This window comes from Barbus barbus, assembly GCF_936440315.1.
Source record: "Barbus barbus genome assembly, chromosome: 41".
In the NCBI taxonomy this organism is placed as follows: Eukaryota; Metazoa; Chordata; class Actinopteri; order Cypriniformes; family Cyprinidae; genus Barbus; species Barbus barbus.
This window is the reverse complement of record NC_136719.1, coordinates 10,942,136-10,958,452: the sequence shown is the minus strand read 5'-3', so window position 1 is coordinate 10,958,452 and position 16,317 is coordinate 10,942,136. Positions and strand designations below refer to the sequence as shown.

General features: G+C 37.7%; 2 protein-coding genes across 3 annotated transcripts; one reads left to right on the top strand and one right to left on the bottom strand.

The window, feature by feature from the left end:
* Window positions 1-5: 5 nt before the first annotated feature.
* LOC306860287 (tuftelin-interacting protein 11-like) lies at window positions 6-6,869 on the top strand. Of its 2 annotated transcripts, none has more exons than XM_079401906.1 (14): window positions 6-60; window positions 726-938; window positions 1,026-1,182; window positions 1,710-1,863; window positions 2,013-2,140; window positions 2,328-2,483; window positions 2,570-2,761; window positions 3,369-3,683; window positions 4,050-4,156; window positions 4,231-4,399; window positions 4,492-4,735; window positions 4,821-4,963; window positions 6,005-6,170; window positions 6,271-6,869. In XM_079401906.1, exons 2-14 carry the CDS (start codon window positions 733-735, stop codon window positions 6,630-6,632), a joined length of 2,499 nt encoding a protein of 832 aa, XP_079258032.1. In that variant the 5' UTR covers window positions 6-60; window positions 726-732; the 3' UTR covers window positions 6,633-6,869. The 2 variants fall into 2 exon arrangements, with proteins under 2 accessions (XP_079258032.1, XP_079258033.1); XM_079401907.1 differs by having other exon boundaries at window positions 22-60; window positions 729-938.
* LOC306860289 (DNA primase small subunit-like) lies at window positions 6,777-11,151 on the bottom strand. The gene is made up of 13 exons (XM_079401909.1): window positions 10,972-11,151; window positions 10,629-10,786; window positions 10,019-10,125; window positions 9,844-9,917; window positions 9,607-9,743; window positions 9,420-9,478; window positions 9,226-9,335; window positions 8,890-8,981; window positions 8,624-8,756; window positions 8,101-8,170; window positions 7,848-7,954; window positions 7,631-7,729; window positions 6,777-7,184 (listed from the first exon to the last, which is right to left on the bottom strand). The coding sequence occupies exons 1-13, from the start codon at window positions 11,078-11,080 to the stop codon at window positions 7,165-7,167; spliced, it is 1,275 nt and encodes a 424-aa protein (XP_079258035.1). The 5' UTR covers window positions 11,081-11,151; the 3' UTR covers window positions 6,777-7,164.
* Between the last annotated feature and the right edge of the window lie 5,166 nt (window positions 11,152-16,317).

The window sequence follows — 16,317 nt, the reverse complement described above, 5'->3', positions numbered from 1 at the left end:
CCCCTGCAGGAAGTTGCTTTTGGATACGCTCTTGCTGACAGCGATAACCCACATTTTCAGGTAAATGTATTGTTTATGTGCTTGAGCTCTGCTATTTTTTAATATTTTAGCGCGGAACTGTGTATACATTAGTTAGACCATTAGTTAGACGTGATGGAGAATTCACAGTAACTGTTTTAAAAGAAAGCATGCATTTTTTGTTTACAGAAAATAGCAATGCTATGCTAACCTGACATTTTGAAATCGTTTGCCTGACGCACTAATATTACGATCACAACACTTTCTTTTATCGTAGGAGTTTAATGTGAGAAGAGACATTGAGCAGGTTAAACACCTTTATGTACTGTGGTGCATAAACCGGGGGTTTTCAGTCTTTTAGGTCACGGACCACCGAATATCATCATCATCCTAAAATTTTAAAAGGCAGCGATATATTTCCATGTTTAAAGACCCAAGTTATACTGTAAAAGTAATATTATATACATGAGAGGATATAATTAGTAAATTTTTCTTATTCTTTTTTACTCACTGTAGCATTGCTTGATGTATTTTTATTTATTATATCTGTCTGCCTGTCTTATTTTTTTTATTTGATCCTACCTTTGTTACACTATTTTTCTCTCAAATTTTCCATGGACCCTCTAGTACTCCCTTGCTGCCCCTTGGGGGTCCCAGAACCCTGGTTTGAAAACCCTTGCGTAAAACATTCTTCTGTATAATTCCAGCAGAGAGATGTCTATGTCCCATTTGTATGGGCGTAGAGGTGATGAGGAGGAGGATGGTGTGGAAATTGAAAAGTTTGAGGTGACCGAGTGGGACTTGGCCAACGAGTTCAACCCAGACAGACGCAAATACAGACAGACTAAAGAAGAAGCGACTTATGGGATTTGGGCAGAGCATGACTCTGATGACGAGCGGCCCAGCTTTGGAGGGAAAAGGTATTTCGGCTGTTAAACCTGAGACCTTAGTGACTAAGTGATACATGTCACTGACAATGTTAAGTATTGATATTTGTATCCACACAGATCAAAAGACTACTCAGCTCCTGTGAACTTTGTGAGTGCTGGCCTACGAAAGACTGCAGCTGAGGAGAAAACAGAGCAGGAGGGTTCAGATGACTCGAATAATAGTGAAGATGCACCTCCTCCACCCCGCGCTGCTGCTCCCAAAAAACTCCAAACGGTAAAGTGAGATGCCAATACACAATAACAACGGCTTTAATTTTGAATATTGGATCTAAAAGTATGAGGGTTAATACAAATTTTTACAAATGATTTTGAAAGCCTAGAATTCTGAATTTATTTGATCAGAAAATACAGTAATATTGTTACATTGTATAACTATTTAAAATCATTTTCTATTTTAAAGTTTTTAAAATGTAATTTTTTTGCCAAGCTGAATTTTCAGCATCATTACTCCAGTCTTCAGTGTCACATGATCCTTCAGAAATTATTATAATATGCTGATTTGATGCTCAAGAAACCCTTCTTCTTACTATTAATGTTGAACACCGTTTTGCTGCTTAATAGTTTTGTGGAAATGTTTTCAGGATTTTTTTTAATGAATGTCTTTTCTGTCACGTTTGATCAATTAAATGAGTCTTTGGCTCGTAGAATAAGAGTATTTATTTATTTCTAAATATAAAAGTCTAATTGATCCCAAATAGTTGAACAGTAGTGTAATACATGTCTTTGAATTGTTTATTTTAGGGTGGGAGCTTTAAGACATCCCAGAGGTTTGCTGGTGGTATCAAAACAGGGCAGGACCTCGGATCCTGGGAGAAACACACACGAGGCATTGGTCAAAAACTTCTGCAGAAGATGGGTTACGTTCCAGGAAAAGGATTGGGCAAAAATGCTCAAGGTAAAACAATTCAGTTCTTTATTTCATACCCAAGCATAGCTACTGGTTTTACTGCATTTGGCTTATTGTGAATTATGTTATGCATCATGTGCTTACTTGGGGATGGTGTCATGATGCGAATGTTCTCTTATGAATATCTTTGTGTGTAGGTATTGTGAACCCAATTGAGGCGAAGTTGCGGAAGGGGAAGGGAGCGGTTGGAGCATATGGTAATGAGAGGACCCAGCAGTCCCTGCAGGATTTCCCTGTTGTAGACTCAGAGGAGGAGGAAGAGAAAGTAAGTCAGCGTTAGCAAATTCCTGGTGGTTACAGTGAACAAATCAAATTCAAATGCTCAATCAGTTTTGTATACAAAAAATACTCATTCAAATCATATCAAAAAAGCATTAGACTAAACAGATCCGCAGCAGGTCAAATCTTTCTTCAACAGTCCTGTTTTCAAAATTTCCATTCCATCTTTGAAGGAGTTTCAGAGGGAGCTGGGGCAATGGCGTAAAGAACCAGGAACGGCAAAGAAAAAGCCCAAATATTCTTACAAGTCTGTGGAAGAGCTGAAAGCCCATGGCAAACTGACCAACAGGAACATGAGCAGACCTGCTGGAGAACTGGCTCAGGTTAAGGTGAGAGTGCAGAACACTTGGAATACTGCACAATAGTCTTTATATATCTCACAAGAAACAGTTAACCCATCCCTCATGTGTTTCAGGTGATCGATATGACAGGCAGAGAGCAGAAGGTGTATCACAGTTACAGTCATATGAGTCAGAAGCACAGTGTTCCTGAGGAGGCCCCTTTGAGTGTGAGCACACGAGAACAGAAGACCTCTGGCTTCTCCTTACCGGAGCTGGAACACAACCTCAAACTGCTCATTGAGCTGACAGAGCAAGACATCCTGCAGGTGCAGTACTCATCAACTTGCACTAATTTAGAAGTGACATTAAACAATATTATATAAATTAAGTAATCTAATGCTAATTATAAAATTGTATGTAATATAAATAATTTAGTAGCCTATTTGTAAGTGTTGCTTCCTATGTTGTGCACTATGTGCAACCCTTCACATCTTACTTCTCATATTTATATGATAATTCACTTCTTAATAAATGCTTGTTTTTATGTTGCCTTCAAGTGCTATTGAACACTTCCTAATTCCTGCTTCTGAAGTTGTAATTATGAGTTTGTTGTGTTCATGTGCTTTGTAAATATGCAGGACTGTAATGGCAGAAGAAAACAGTGTATTTGTTGTTAGAAAAACAAATAAAACTTTAGAGTACTACTGCTATGTTTCTCTCCTCTGCCATATTTAAAGTTTATGGCTCTCCCAACTTGGAAACTTGGGTATCAATCAATATTATTTCCATGTTTCCTAGTTGTAAATATTAGAGAGGTCGTTCATGTCTAATTTCTGACTAGGAAACCCGTATTGATGATTATTTCTGATAACACGTGAAGGCTGCATGAATTTTCTTAATTTCTCTCTGTGCGTTTGTGTTGTGTGTGTATAGAGCGCACGACGTCTGCAGCATGAGAAGGACACTGTGGTGACCCTAACCCATGAGAGCGACGCACTGCAGATCAGGCTGGCAGAGGAGGAACAGGCTCTCGGTCGGCTGGAGCAGGTGATGAACCTGGTGGATCGTTTTGAAGCGGGCGATAAGGAGGGCAACCCTGTGCTCAGCCTTCAGGAGTGCGCTAAGATCTTTCAACAACTGCAGACGGAGTTCTATCAGGAGTATAAAACCTTGGGTTTGGGAGACCTAGCTGTGTCTGTGGTGCATCCTTTATTGAAGGAGAGACTTCGCAGCTGGGATCCACTGAAGGTAAAAAATACATTTTATATAGTATGTATTTATACTACCGTTCAAAAGTTTGGGGTCAGCAAGTTTTTTTTTAATGTTCTAGAAAATCTTTTATGCTTATCAAGGCTGCATTTATTTGTTAAAAAATACTTAAAAAATGTAATAGTGAAATAGTATTACAAATGAAAATAACTGTTTTCTAATTTAATATATTTTAAAATGAAATATATAATTTAAAAAATATATTTGAAAAAATCCAGTAGTCACAAACTACTCAAATCTTGTTAGATCTTTGTATTAATCAATTTATTTTGTTATTGTTTCCATACTTTGTATAAGCTCTGGATTATTATATATGAATTCTGCACTCTCTCTGTTTATCTATAGGACTGTTCAGATGGTTTAGAGGAAGTCGGTCAGTGGAGAGCCATTCTTGAAAGCTCACAATCTCTTCATGGTGGCCCAGACACTTCTAACATGGACCCCTATCACAGGTAACGCACATCTGGGAGTGTGTATGTGGAGTGTCTGTGGAAGCAAATGACTCGAGCAGGAGTTTTGTGTGCAGGTTGATATGGGAAGTGTTGGTTCCAGTCATGAGGATCTGTGTGTCTCAGTGGCAGCCTAGAAACGTGGGGCACATGGTGGACTTTGTGGAGTGCTGGGCTCCTGTATTGCCGCTGTGGATTCTGGACCATGTTTTGGAGCAGCTTATTTTCCCACGACTACAAAGAGAGGTTTGTGCTGACCATATGACCAATTCACTTTGTACATTTCCTTGTCAATCATAAGTATGTTTAAGATCTAACCTCTCTCTGTTTTTGGATAGGTGGACAATTGGAACCCACTGACAGACACAGTGCCAATCCATTCATGGATACATCCATGGCTGCCTCTGATGCAAACCCGTCTTGAGCCGCTGTACGCACCCATCCGCAGTAAACTAGCCCATGCCCTGCAGCACTGGCACCCCAGCGACTCCTCCGCCAGACTCATTCTGCAACCCTGGAAAGAAGTCTTCACACCCGGTGCCTGGGAGGCCTTCATGGTCAAAAATATTGTTCCCAAACTAGGTATGTGCGTATTATCTTTTAGATTGTCAGTGTTAGACTTTGGGAGTCTGAGGAAGTCTCTGAAGGTTTTGCTACTGTGTTGCAGCTCTGTGTTTAGGAGAGCTGGTGGTGAATCCTCATCAGCAAGTACTGGAACCGTTCAACTGGGTGATGGACTGGGAAGGGATGCTCGCTGTCTCCACCATGGTTGGACTGCTGGATAAGAATTTCTTCCCCAAATGGCTACAGGTCAGTCAGTCTAAAGAATGGTCAAAAGAATACAAAACATTTTGTATTAATAAAAATTATGAAGAAGAAACTTCCAAACTTGACTAGTGTAATACATCAGTATAGCTTGCATTTTTGGAACTAAATGTATGATCGACTAAGAATGCCACTTAAGAGGAAAATTAAGGAATTATAATTTTTTAAATGAACCTATTTATTAAGACATTGGCCAATATGTAAAAAATTATATTTGGAAAGTGAATTTAAAAATGTAATTAAAGGGTTACTCCACCCCCAAAATGAAAATTCCCCCATGTCGTTCCAAACCCGTAAAAGCTTCGTTCGTCTTCAGAACACAATTTAAGATATTTTGGATGAAAACCGAGAGGCTTGTGACGGTCTCATTGACTGCCAAGTAAATTACACTGTCAAGAAAAGCATGAAAAACATAGTCAAAGTCCATCTGCCATCAGTGGTTCAATCTGAACTTTATGAAGCGATGAGAATACTTTTTGTACGCAAAGAAAATAAAAATAACTTTATTCAACAATTCGTCTTCTCTGCGTCAGCGTAGCGTCATTTTGGAGAATATCCGCTGGACGCAAACTGCGTTCGCTCTTCTGTGTCAGCCACTCTTCTGGGCCTTTACAGTGGAATTTACTTGGCAGTCAGTGGAACAGTCACAAACCTCCCCGTTTTCATCCAAAATGTCTTAAATTGTCTTCCGAAGACGAACAAAGCTTTTTAGGTGGAGTAACCCTTAAATATTGTATTATTTTGATAGATTTAACCAAAATTTTAAATGTGAACTAAATATTTAATACATATATTAATATTAAATGTACATTTTTGCACTTCTATTTGTAAGTTTAAAAAGTGATTCATTCATTAATTTTACTGTTACATTGAACTACATTAATTCATAAACTATAATTAGTTGTTTAAATTTGCATGTAGTTGAAAATGTAAAAAAAAAGAAAAAAATGTATACATTATTTTACCCTTAAGTGTCACTCATACATTGAGTTGAGTACTAGGTGTTTCTTTTGTTTCCTGTTGCAGGTGTTGTGTTCCTGGCTCAGTAACAACCCAAACTATGAGGAGATCACCAAGTGGTATCTGGGCTGGAAAAGCTTGCTCTCAGAGACCCTGCTCAGTCACCCACTGGTCAAAGAAAAACTGAACGAGGCCCTTGACATCATGAATCGTGCTGTTGCCTCTGGATTAGGTCAGTCGCTAGAAAAAACAACAACATACAAAGTCCACTAAATGTTTATAGCTTTGTACAGGTCTCTCATTCTACCTTCAACTTCATTTGTCTTTTGCAGGTGGGTATATGCAACCAGGAGCAAGAGAGAACATTGCATATCTGATTCAGACGGAGAGAAGGAAAGCTTTCCAGTGCGAGCCTCAGCCTGAGCGCCGTGACTTGGAGAATTCTGTCACACGGCCACCAGGCACCGCAGCGGTACCAACATCTGTACCTACCAACTTTAAAGATCTGGTCCAGGCCAAAGCCGAGGAGAACGGCATCGTCTTCATGCCATTGGTGGCTAAGCGGCATATGGGCAAACAGTTGTTCACATTTGGCAGAATAGTCATCTACATTGAGCGTGGAGTGGTCTTTGTCCAAGGCGAGAAAACCTGGGTTCCTACATCACTACAGAGTCTGATTGACATGGCCAAATGAGACTGATGCTCAGTCAAAGAGAAGCTGTTTAAATGTTGCCATCTAGTTTGCTTCCATGCAGTTTGTAACACTGTATCAGACTTGTCTATCAATGTTGTTTTATATTGCTGATGAACTGGTTTTGAATAAATTTGTCTTTAAATTAATACCATGCATGATTATTTATTTAGCTTCCCACAACTTTGTCATTCTGACTAAATCCAAATGTCACAACAACCACTTTATGTATCCCCCCCCTTTTAACCAGACAACAGATATAATAGATTTGTACAAGTTATTTTATTAAACTGGTAGAAAAATTCAACTAATTCCCCCAAAACAATCTAATTTACAAAACAGAAAATAAGGGAAAAACTATTTTCATTAGAAAAGTAAATAATTTGACTGATCCTCCGATGGAACGTTTCAAGAACAAAACTGTTGTGGTTCTTTGTATGTGAAAGTGTTTGTATCTTCAGAAGCAGCCAGCCAGCAGATAAACATGTAAATGCATTCTGATAAACTGCTGTTTTATAGTCCCAGCTCCTCTGCCTTAGAAGTCCTTTTGAAGATCTGCAAAAATAAAATAAATCACTCACATTCAAATAACCAATTAAATAATCTGCACAGAGAACCACCATAATCAGTTTAAAGATGCCAACACTGATAAGCAAATCCTTAATATTTTCATATCATGGCCAATATTGAAATTATGAACCATTTTGTCCAACTGAATAAAAATAATACACAAACAAAATCAAATTAACTGGATAATCATTTTGACATCTGCTAAAAATAACATGCAACAGTGATAAATAAGTGTTTATTTATAGACAACCTTTGTCGTCATTTAATACTCAAATCAAATTGTGAAAATAGAGAATATTGGCATGAGGAATTAAATATGCAATATTGACCAATAACTGATGTGTCATGCATCCCTAATCCATTTGTAATATAAAAGCTGAAATCATATGTATGTGAAGGACATGTGAGAAACGGAGAAACTTGCAACTCACCACTCTTCTTCAGCAACTCTCCTTTCTGAGATCGAGCCATTGTCTCCAAAAACCGATCGAAGACCTTCACATACTTGGCCAGGCAGGTCCGCTTATAGTCTACAAATAATCAAAATCATGTTTAGCACACAGTACCTGCCCACAGAACTGAGGTTGACTCCAGAACAATATCAACATGTATAAACCGATTAAACTGAACAGTTTAATGCTTGCTCACCTCTGATTCTGCGTCGTTCTCCAGCTTCTTGTTCATTCTCCTTGTCCTTCATATCATCTTCCTCCGCCTCATCTGCTCTGGGTCTCTCCAGCTCTTCACAGATCAGACTACAGAGAGACAAGCAAGTCTAGCATATCTAACTTCAGACTTAAGCTCCTCAAGTATTTTTAGAAACCACAGCATATATAAAAGCACTTGTCACATTATATGGAACAACCTGACAAAGATGGACACTGATATATTCAGCATTTACCTGATCGTAGGGACCTCAAAAGGATCAAATGTGTTCAGGTCTTTCAGATCTATTGGCACTGAGATTCGACCTAAACAAAATGTTGAATACAAAAAGATGTTTAAAATCAAATTGAAATGACATTTGCAACCCATTGTGCCTGAAACGTAAAGCAGAGATGAAACTTGCACCATAAGACTAGCATTTATTTGATTAAAAATATTGGTAGAAACTGTTAAATATTATAACAACTATTTAAAACAACTGTTGTGTATGTTAATATATTTTTTTAAATGTAATGTATTCCTGTGCAAAGCTGTATTTTCAGCATCATTACTCCAGTCCTCAGTGTCACATGATCCTTCAGAAATCATTCTAATACGCTGATTTGCTGCTAAGGAAAGATTTATTATCATCAATGTTAAAACAGTTGTGCTGCTTAATATTTTTGTGGAAACCGTGATACCTTTTTTTTTCTTCTTCAAACTAACAAATTTTAAGAACAGTATTTGAAATAGTAAAGACATGTAGTGTTAGATCTCACCTGTCTTAGGGTGTACACTGAAGGGGCTCTTCAGTAAGTGGTTGACTCCTTTACTGACGTTGACATCCAGGCGCGGGTAACAGTACTGCAGCATGATCTCCTTATTGAAGTACTGAGCCTTTTTACTATTCGACTTCACAGACACACATGAAAAATTAAAATCATAGGAAACTGATCTACCTTCCCTGTTGAAAGATTTCATTTGTCTACAAAGAGGAGATCTCAATGTTGTTGTGTGGTTAGTGGTGCCAGTACTTTGCTTTTACCTTTTTACGTTCAACCAGATCGCAGAGTTCGTTCCATCGCTTCATAGGGTCCTTTTCATCCTTATAAGAGTCTGTAAGGTTCTTTTTGATATGTGCAGTCAGACTTAAAGAAATAACAGTCAACTGGGCTCCTCATATAAAAGGATCAGTTACACTAATCAAACACTCATATTGGATACAATGAAACTTGTTCATGTTTCAAGCAGGTTAAGTACTTCCAATATTTTTTTGATATGGTGCCAAAACTGTTACAGAGACTTGTGAAATTTGGCTGGTATTGGAACAGACTACTGAAATATTGGTATTGTGACAGCACTACTGGGAATGAAAGGATATCTTCAGGCAACAGAGCGAGCACTTTGTCTACACTCTCCTTACTGCCCAATATGTCCTGGTCCACAATGGCATATTGTTGGAAATAGCGCTCCACCACAGACAGAGATTGACTAAAAGAAAAAGAGACACTACGGTTACATCATTGACATGTACATGTTATATGCCTAAGGACGCAAGTCATTATTTCCCCTTACTTGATGAAAGGATGGATTGGATCTGACAACACAACTTTTCTCACAGTCTCCTCACCACCCTAAATAAACATACACAGGACACACAATTAATGAATTAAAATCACAGCTTTTAGATAATATAGTTAAACATGATAAACAAATCCATAATGCAATTTCTGGAATGATCAATTATCTGATATGTGAATACCTTGACTAAACTGAGATACTCTGCCACGGCAGACCGCGCCGCCACTGAGAGCTTCCTAGCAGCATCATCACAAACCCAACAATGCACCCCTCTCCGGCCCGAGTACACCCATAGCAGATGATGGAATCCAAAGTCCTCTGAACCACACAAGCAGCCCAAGGTTGTTAAATTTGTTGTATATTTGTTATGATGTTACTCAAAACTGTAAAATTTCTGTTGATAAAAAGTTATGCTTACCCCGAAGTGCACGGTCCAGAATACGGATAGCAATGGTCATTAGAGTCCAGCACTTTAAGCAGATATCAGCAGCACTGAGGAACAAAAAGAAAAATTATTAAAAATATATATATAAATAACTGCATTTACCACAATAGTCCAGAAGATGAAAGAAGCAGAAAAGGCATCTGTATACCTGCAGCAACGTCTGACATCATCATAGTCTGTCATGTCAATGTCAAACACCAGCTCCTTCTCCAGGGCCTGGAAGGTTCCAGACTTCACCGCGTTATGTTGACTGGGCTGTCAATCATAGAACCAGAGAAATTATGATCTTTTCATTTCATAAAATCTTACTAAAGTCCCTGAGTGAGCACACTTCATTAAAGATTAAAGAGCAAAAAATGTGCAACTATAATTTTTTTGAAGCATCTAATCAGCAAATATTTGATAGCAACAAAGACTTAAATATAAATACTATATACTATACTATTATCTTACTATAATATTCTCTACGTAGCTACAGAACTATTAACCACAGCAAATTTTTATTTGTATATTTACATCCACTGTATTTTATTTTAAATCCTGTGTGTGACAAACACATTTTTAGAAGTATGAATATTCCATCAAGTCTTTCAACTAATATGCATAGAGTCATAAAAACTCATAGGCATATGAATAATAACAACAGTATATTTGAATGATCAAAATACTGCTTAAAATATGCTGTTTTAGCATATAGCACCACAGGGCATGCAATAAAATAAAATCTAACCTAATATAATATAGATGAGTTATATTACCCTGTGGCTGTAGACTGCTCCAATATCAATCTTGTAGGGAACCATTTTCTGAATCTCTTTCTCCAGCTCAATCTGAGTGGTGAAGGACTGATATCTTACATAAATGTCATCTTTTAGGGTGAAGGAAAACTCACGGTTCTGGAAGTAGTTTTTAGACACTGCAAGAGGCATAATTAGAAATATTGATTCTGATGAGGTACATAATGATGCTGACTGTTAAAATACGCATGCAAAGCCATATTGCATAAACTAAAAACACATAAAACGACTTTGCATTGTAAATACAAGACAGCATTTCAAAGACCAGTCAATCGCTCGTTTTTTGGTTAAGAGATTTACTTACCACCGCCATAACTTAACCAGCGATAGTACTGTGAAAACGGGAAGAGTCTGCGGTAATAAATCGGCAACAAGTCAGGCAAACAAGCTGGATCATAATCTGAAGCTGACATACTTAAATTGTACAGTGTTTATTCTCAATGACAGCTGACCCTACAAACAGCGCGGGAAAATTTACGTAAATAGGAAATGACGTACTTGGTTCTTGTTCGTTGGTCTCGCGCCCGGGTAACGTTACGGTTTCCTGCTTGCTCTGCTGCCACCTGAAAGCTCGGAGAAGAGCGGGTCATGAAATGGACAGTCCACACACTTGATTAGGGTGTTTTGCCCTTAGGCCCGAGGCACTGAAAGGCAGAAGGTGGATGATGATTGTGTGATTTAAATCAGGCGAACTCGTACAGGTTAACAGTTTTGCCCCAATTAAGTTTTTGAAAGCACTTAAGTTAACATTTACCAAGAAGACAACAGTGTCAATAGAAGAGCTTGAGAAATATGAGACGTAATTTGTGAAGAAAATCAGGTAAATATCAGGTGTGAACAGAATATGTATCATTTTTATTGCCTCATTTTCAGAAAAGACCTCATTATTGTCAAATTATGCAAGAAAGGTGAATATATCAATTATGTGTATTAAGGGTAACAGTTATTTGAATGCTAACTGCGTAATTAGTCTTAGCAAAGCAAAGGAGTTGGACATGTAAATACCTCATTTTCCAACTGCAATGCTATTAAACACAAAAGGTAGATTTTTAAAAATGTATTTATTTAAAATATACACTGCTGAATTGTTAGCAGACAAAATAAATAAAATACGAATAGTGTGTTGAAAGGGATAGTTACATAAAAATTAAAATTCTGTCATCTTTTGAAGTAAATGTGTTTATTGTATTTTATGATGCCTTTATGACCTTTTTGGATCTTCCCAGTTTTGGTTACCTGGACTTTCAGTACCCAACCTTTCTGGTTTAATTAAAATATCTTAATTTGTGTTTCAAAGATTAACCAAAGTCTTTTGAGATAGGAATGACATTTTTGGGTGAACTATCCTTTTAAGATTTTTTGTTGTTGTTGTTGTAAATGTCAGAGGAAAGGCCATTAAAGTATTATTTGTTGTGTACTGAAATAATTGGCTCACACAGGTTTCAGCATAAAACCATCAAACACTGAAATGTTTTTTTCTGAACTACTTTTCTCTTTCAGATTCTCTGTCTCACCACAGGAGGGCAGGAATCGCTTGAGTACTGGAGAGACTGCGACTGTCATACTGACTGCATGCATATTGATAATTCTGCAGCTAACACTGGATGGGATCTGCTGAGTCCACAGTCACCGCAGTAAACAGGTGAAGGTATATAAATGTTTGAATATGGTGCATTTGTCTATGTAAAGATGTGTGGGTATGATGTTGCACTGGCCCATCAGGAATATTATCCCAGGCCTTTGTCCGGTGCCAGTGAATGAAAGGCCCCACCAAGGCATCCTGTGATGGGGGGGAAAAAAAACACTGTCCTCATGTACCAAAACAGAAACTAGAATGCATGCTTTTTGGAATGTGTGTTCTTTGATAAAGGGTTTCGCTGCTGTAAGCCTCTCGCTAACTCTCTAAAGAAATCTCATGTTTTATGTGAGTAACTGACGGTAAATCCTAATGCAGTGCAGCTCACAGGAACTCTTGTACAAGAGCTCTCACAGAGAGATAGAGTGTGTCTGAGAGCACTTGTGTCTGAGTGTACTAGTCTCATGTACACCTCTCACTGTCTTTCTTTTATTTAGTGTTGAATTCAGTGCGTTCACATTCAGCAAAGCCTAGTAGTTCCTTATACATGCAAGTATCTATATTAATTACTAGCAGCTTCCTGAGTGGCTCAGCAGAGACGTTCTCATGTAGCAACATGATAGCAACATTTTAGGGATAATATCCTTCCCTGAAGAAGTGCTTTTCCTGTCGTCCTACACAGATTCTTTTTCAGCACTTTGAATAAATGTCTTCCTGTTCTTGAAGATATGCAATCCACTAATAGCAGAACATGTTGTCATACTATAAGGGGTAAGCTGTTATAATCATTAAATGGAAAAGCTTTTCAGCAAAATTATAACAGTAAAGCAATTATGAAACACGGATGACAATATGCACAGTACCATTGAAAATTTGGGTTAAAGTAAGATTATTATTTGAAAGAAATTAATAATTTTATTAGGCAGGGACACATTAAATTGATCTGAGTGACGGTGAAGACTCTTACAAAAAGTTACAGAAGATTTTTGATTAAAATAAAGGCTGTTTTTTTTTTCTATTTATCAGAGAATCCTGAAAAAAAATATCACAGTTTCCACACAAATCTTTAAATTTAAAAAGCACAATTGTTTTTAATATCAGTAATAACAAATGTTTCTTGAGCAGCAAATCAGCATATTAGAATTATTTTTTTTCAGGATCATGAATGGAGTAATGATGCTTAAAATTCCGCTTTGCCATCACAGAAATCAATTACACTTTTACAAATATTAAAATAGAAAGTTATTTTAAATTGAAGTAATATTCCACAATATTACGATTTTTTTTTACTCTATTTTGATCATTGCATAGTGAGCACAGGAGACTTAAAAAGAAAAAAGAATTACATACATTTGAACGGTAGTGTAAAACAATTAATTAATTAATATTTTAAAATTTATAACAATTTATAAAATGTAATGCCCTGATCTGATGTTTATTAATAAGAAAAAAAGAAAAAACACATGCTTGTCCTGAGAGCACAGGTTCAGGTTTCAGTTCAAATCTACCTTGATTTCATGGTTGGCTTTCACCTAAGTACATGCTAATGTGGTTAAATAATGCTCACTGGTTATAAGATATATTGATTTTGGAAGTTTGGAGGACAGAATTCACAAAAATGGTTCTAACTTAAGAAAGTTTGGAGTGCAGTGATTGAAACCCACATAAAAATTGCTGCTAGAAAAAACGCATTTCTATAATTAGATTTTTTGACTCAAAACCTCATAATTACTTAGATATAGTCCTTGTGACAGCTTCTCATATGATAGCTAGTTCCTACGTTACTGAAATTGTAGCTTGCAAGCCCCTTTTTAGTGTTTGTTTGGCACAGAGTCTCTGTGATGAGATGAATAAAAAGAGGTTGGCGGTGCAAGTTCAGCACCACCTTGTTTACTTGATCAGCCTTGACAGAAATAGACTGCATGTTTGTCTTTTAACAATGGCTGTTGTTGCGGGGCAGGATGAAGGGTTGGTAGAGAAGCAGAGAGAGGCTTATCTGGGCGACAGGGTGAAGCATGTCAGGGCTTCAACTACGGAACTCCACCGACACGCGAGTCTCTATTGTTCAGTTCACATCCTCCTCCTCCACCCGCAGTGGTGTTCTCCATGTGTGGGTGGAAGTGACTTTTCCCTCAGTGGAAAATCTCAAAGCCGGGCTTCCCTTTATTCTGAGGAAGAAAGAGAACTTCCTTCAAAACAGGTGCAGACTGTTGATGGGGGGTTTGTGCTGGTGAGACAGACTCTGACACACTTATGATCTAAGGAGGATGCCTGCCGTTTGAGTTACAGGTAACTTCAGTTACTAATGGTCTCTCACCCAGCAACAGCTATCTAGGAGTATTATGAACATTAATACGCAGTTTGATCGTCATTTGTGTTCATTCGAATCAAATGAATTTCAAATGAGGTCATCACACAGAAAGGGTTGCATGGAGACGGTTTCGATTACTGATAAACGCAGGGCACAGGTGTTAATTAAAATGTACCGCTTTAGTTGGCCCAATAAGCGCCTGTTTGCTGCTTTCATCTTCACGCTGAGAATGTATGAGTGTTCAAAAGAGAGCTGAATCCGTTAAATATTTCATTTCGCACAATTTTTCTCTTTCAGGCCATTGAAAAGTAAATCTGTGTGCACACACTCACCTACACACAGACACTCTTGCACTAAGACTTCGCTGCTGTTGCTATGACTACATGCTTTCTGCGGTAAATGTGTTGTCTGACACTGTAAAGTCAAAGAGAATACTCATGTTTTCATATCTACTCCTGTTTTTCTTTCTCTCTCATGTTCTTCCTCTCAGGCACGCTCAAGGTTGTGGGTAATTTTTATTATGGCTTTGTATGACCTTGAGACTCTTACAGAGCGGCCTACAATACCGATCTTTCTGTATAAGCGTGTTGTAAACTGTTTGCACACAACTAGCAGTAATGCACTGAATTGTTACTTAATGTTAATAAATCCAATCAATAATGCCAATCAATGCTTGGGCCGGTTTTGTTCACCCTGTACATGTTACCTCTGGCTTTCATTCTTAACATATATAAAGTATCCCTTCATCTATTTGTTGATGATACTCAGATCTATTTTCCTTTAAAGCATAGGCTAATGATAAAAATGGCTTGCAGCCATTGTTGGCTTGTTTAGAAAAACTTAAGCTTTGGAGCTGAAGTAATTTTTAAAATTTAAACGAAAATAAAACCAAAATGATAAATTTGGCCATAAGGAAAATTGTGTGTTGGCTATGGCTCTCTGGTCCCGTATGTAATTCAGTGTGCTAGAAATCTGGGCATTCTGTTTAATCATTGTTGTTGTAAAATCATGCTTTTTTCATCTCCGTCAGCTTTCTAAAGTGAAACCTTTCTTATCACAGAGTAACTTCCAAACGGTGGTCCATGCTTTTGTAACAACTCGTTCAGACTATTGTAATTCACTTTATTACAGTGTTTCTTAGTCTTCCCTCTCGTCTACAGCTAGTGCAAAACGTAGCGCAAAACGTACTCTCTGGCACCCGCAAGTATGAGCCAGTAACTCCTATTTTATCTGCACTACACTGGTTACCTATCAAATATAGAATTGACTTAAAAATTGTGTTATTTGTTTATAAAGCCCTCAATAGTTTGGCCCCTGGGTACCTGACCGACTTGCTCCATCCGTACACCTCTTCTACAACATCGATCACTGTCTACTCATCGTGCCTAGATCTAGACTTAAAAAATGAGGTGATTGAGCTTTTGCAACTGCAGGTCCAAAACTCTGGAAAAGTCTACCTCTTCATATTTGTTACAGTTTCCCCAGGCAGACAGATAAGACGAGGCAGGCAGGCAGGAATATCTCAAAACAATAATCTTTTAATAATACTGAATTCGAAAAACGTAACATAACCAATAGCAGACAAACTCAACTGGGGAGAACTCAGGCTTATAAAGGCAGGTCATAATCATACGAAAACAGAAACAGGTGAGGGGCTAATTAACTAATCAGGGAAACTGGGTCAACAGAAGCCATGGAAAAACACAACTAAAACAGAGCAGAATGTTACAATATTAGATTAGCCCCCTCTATTTCTGCTTTTA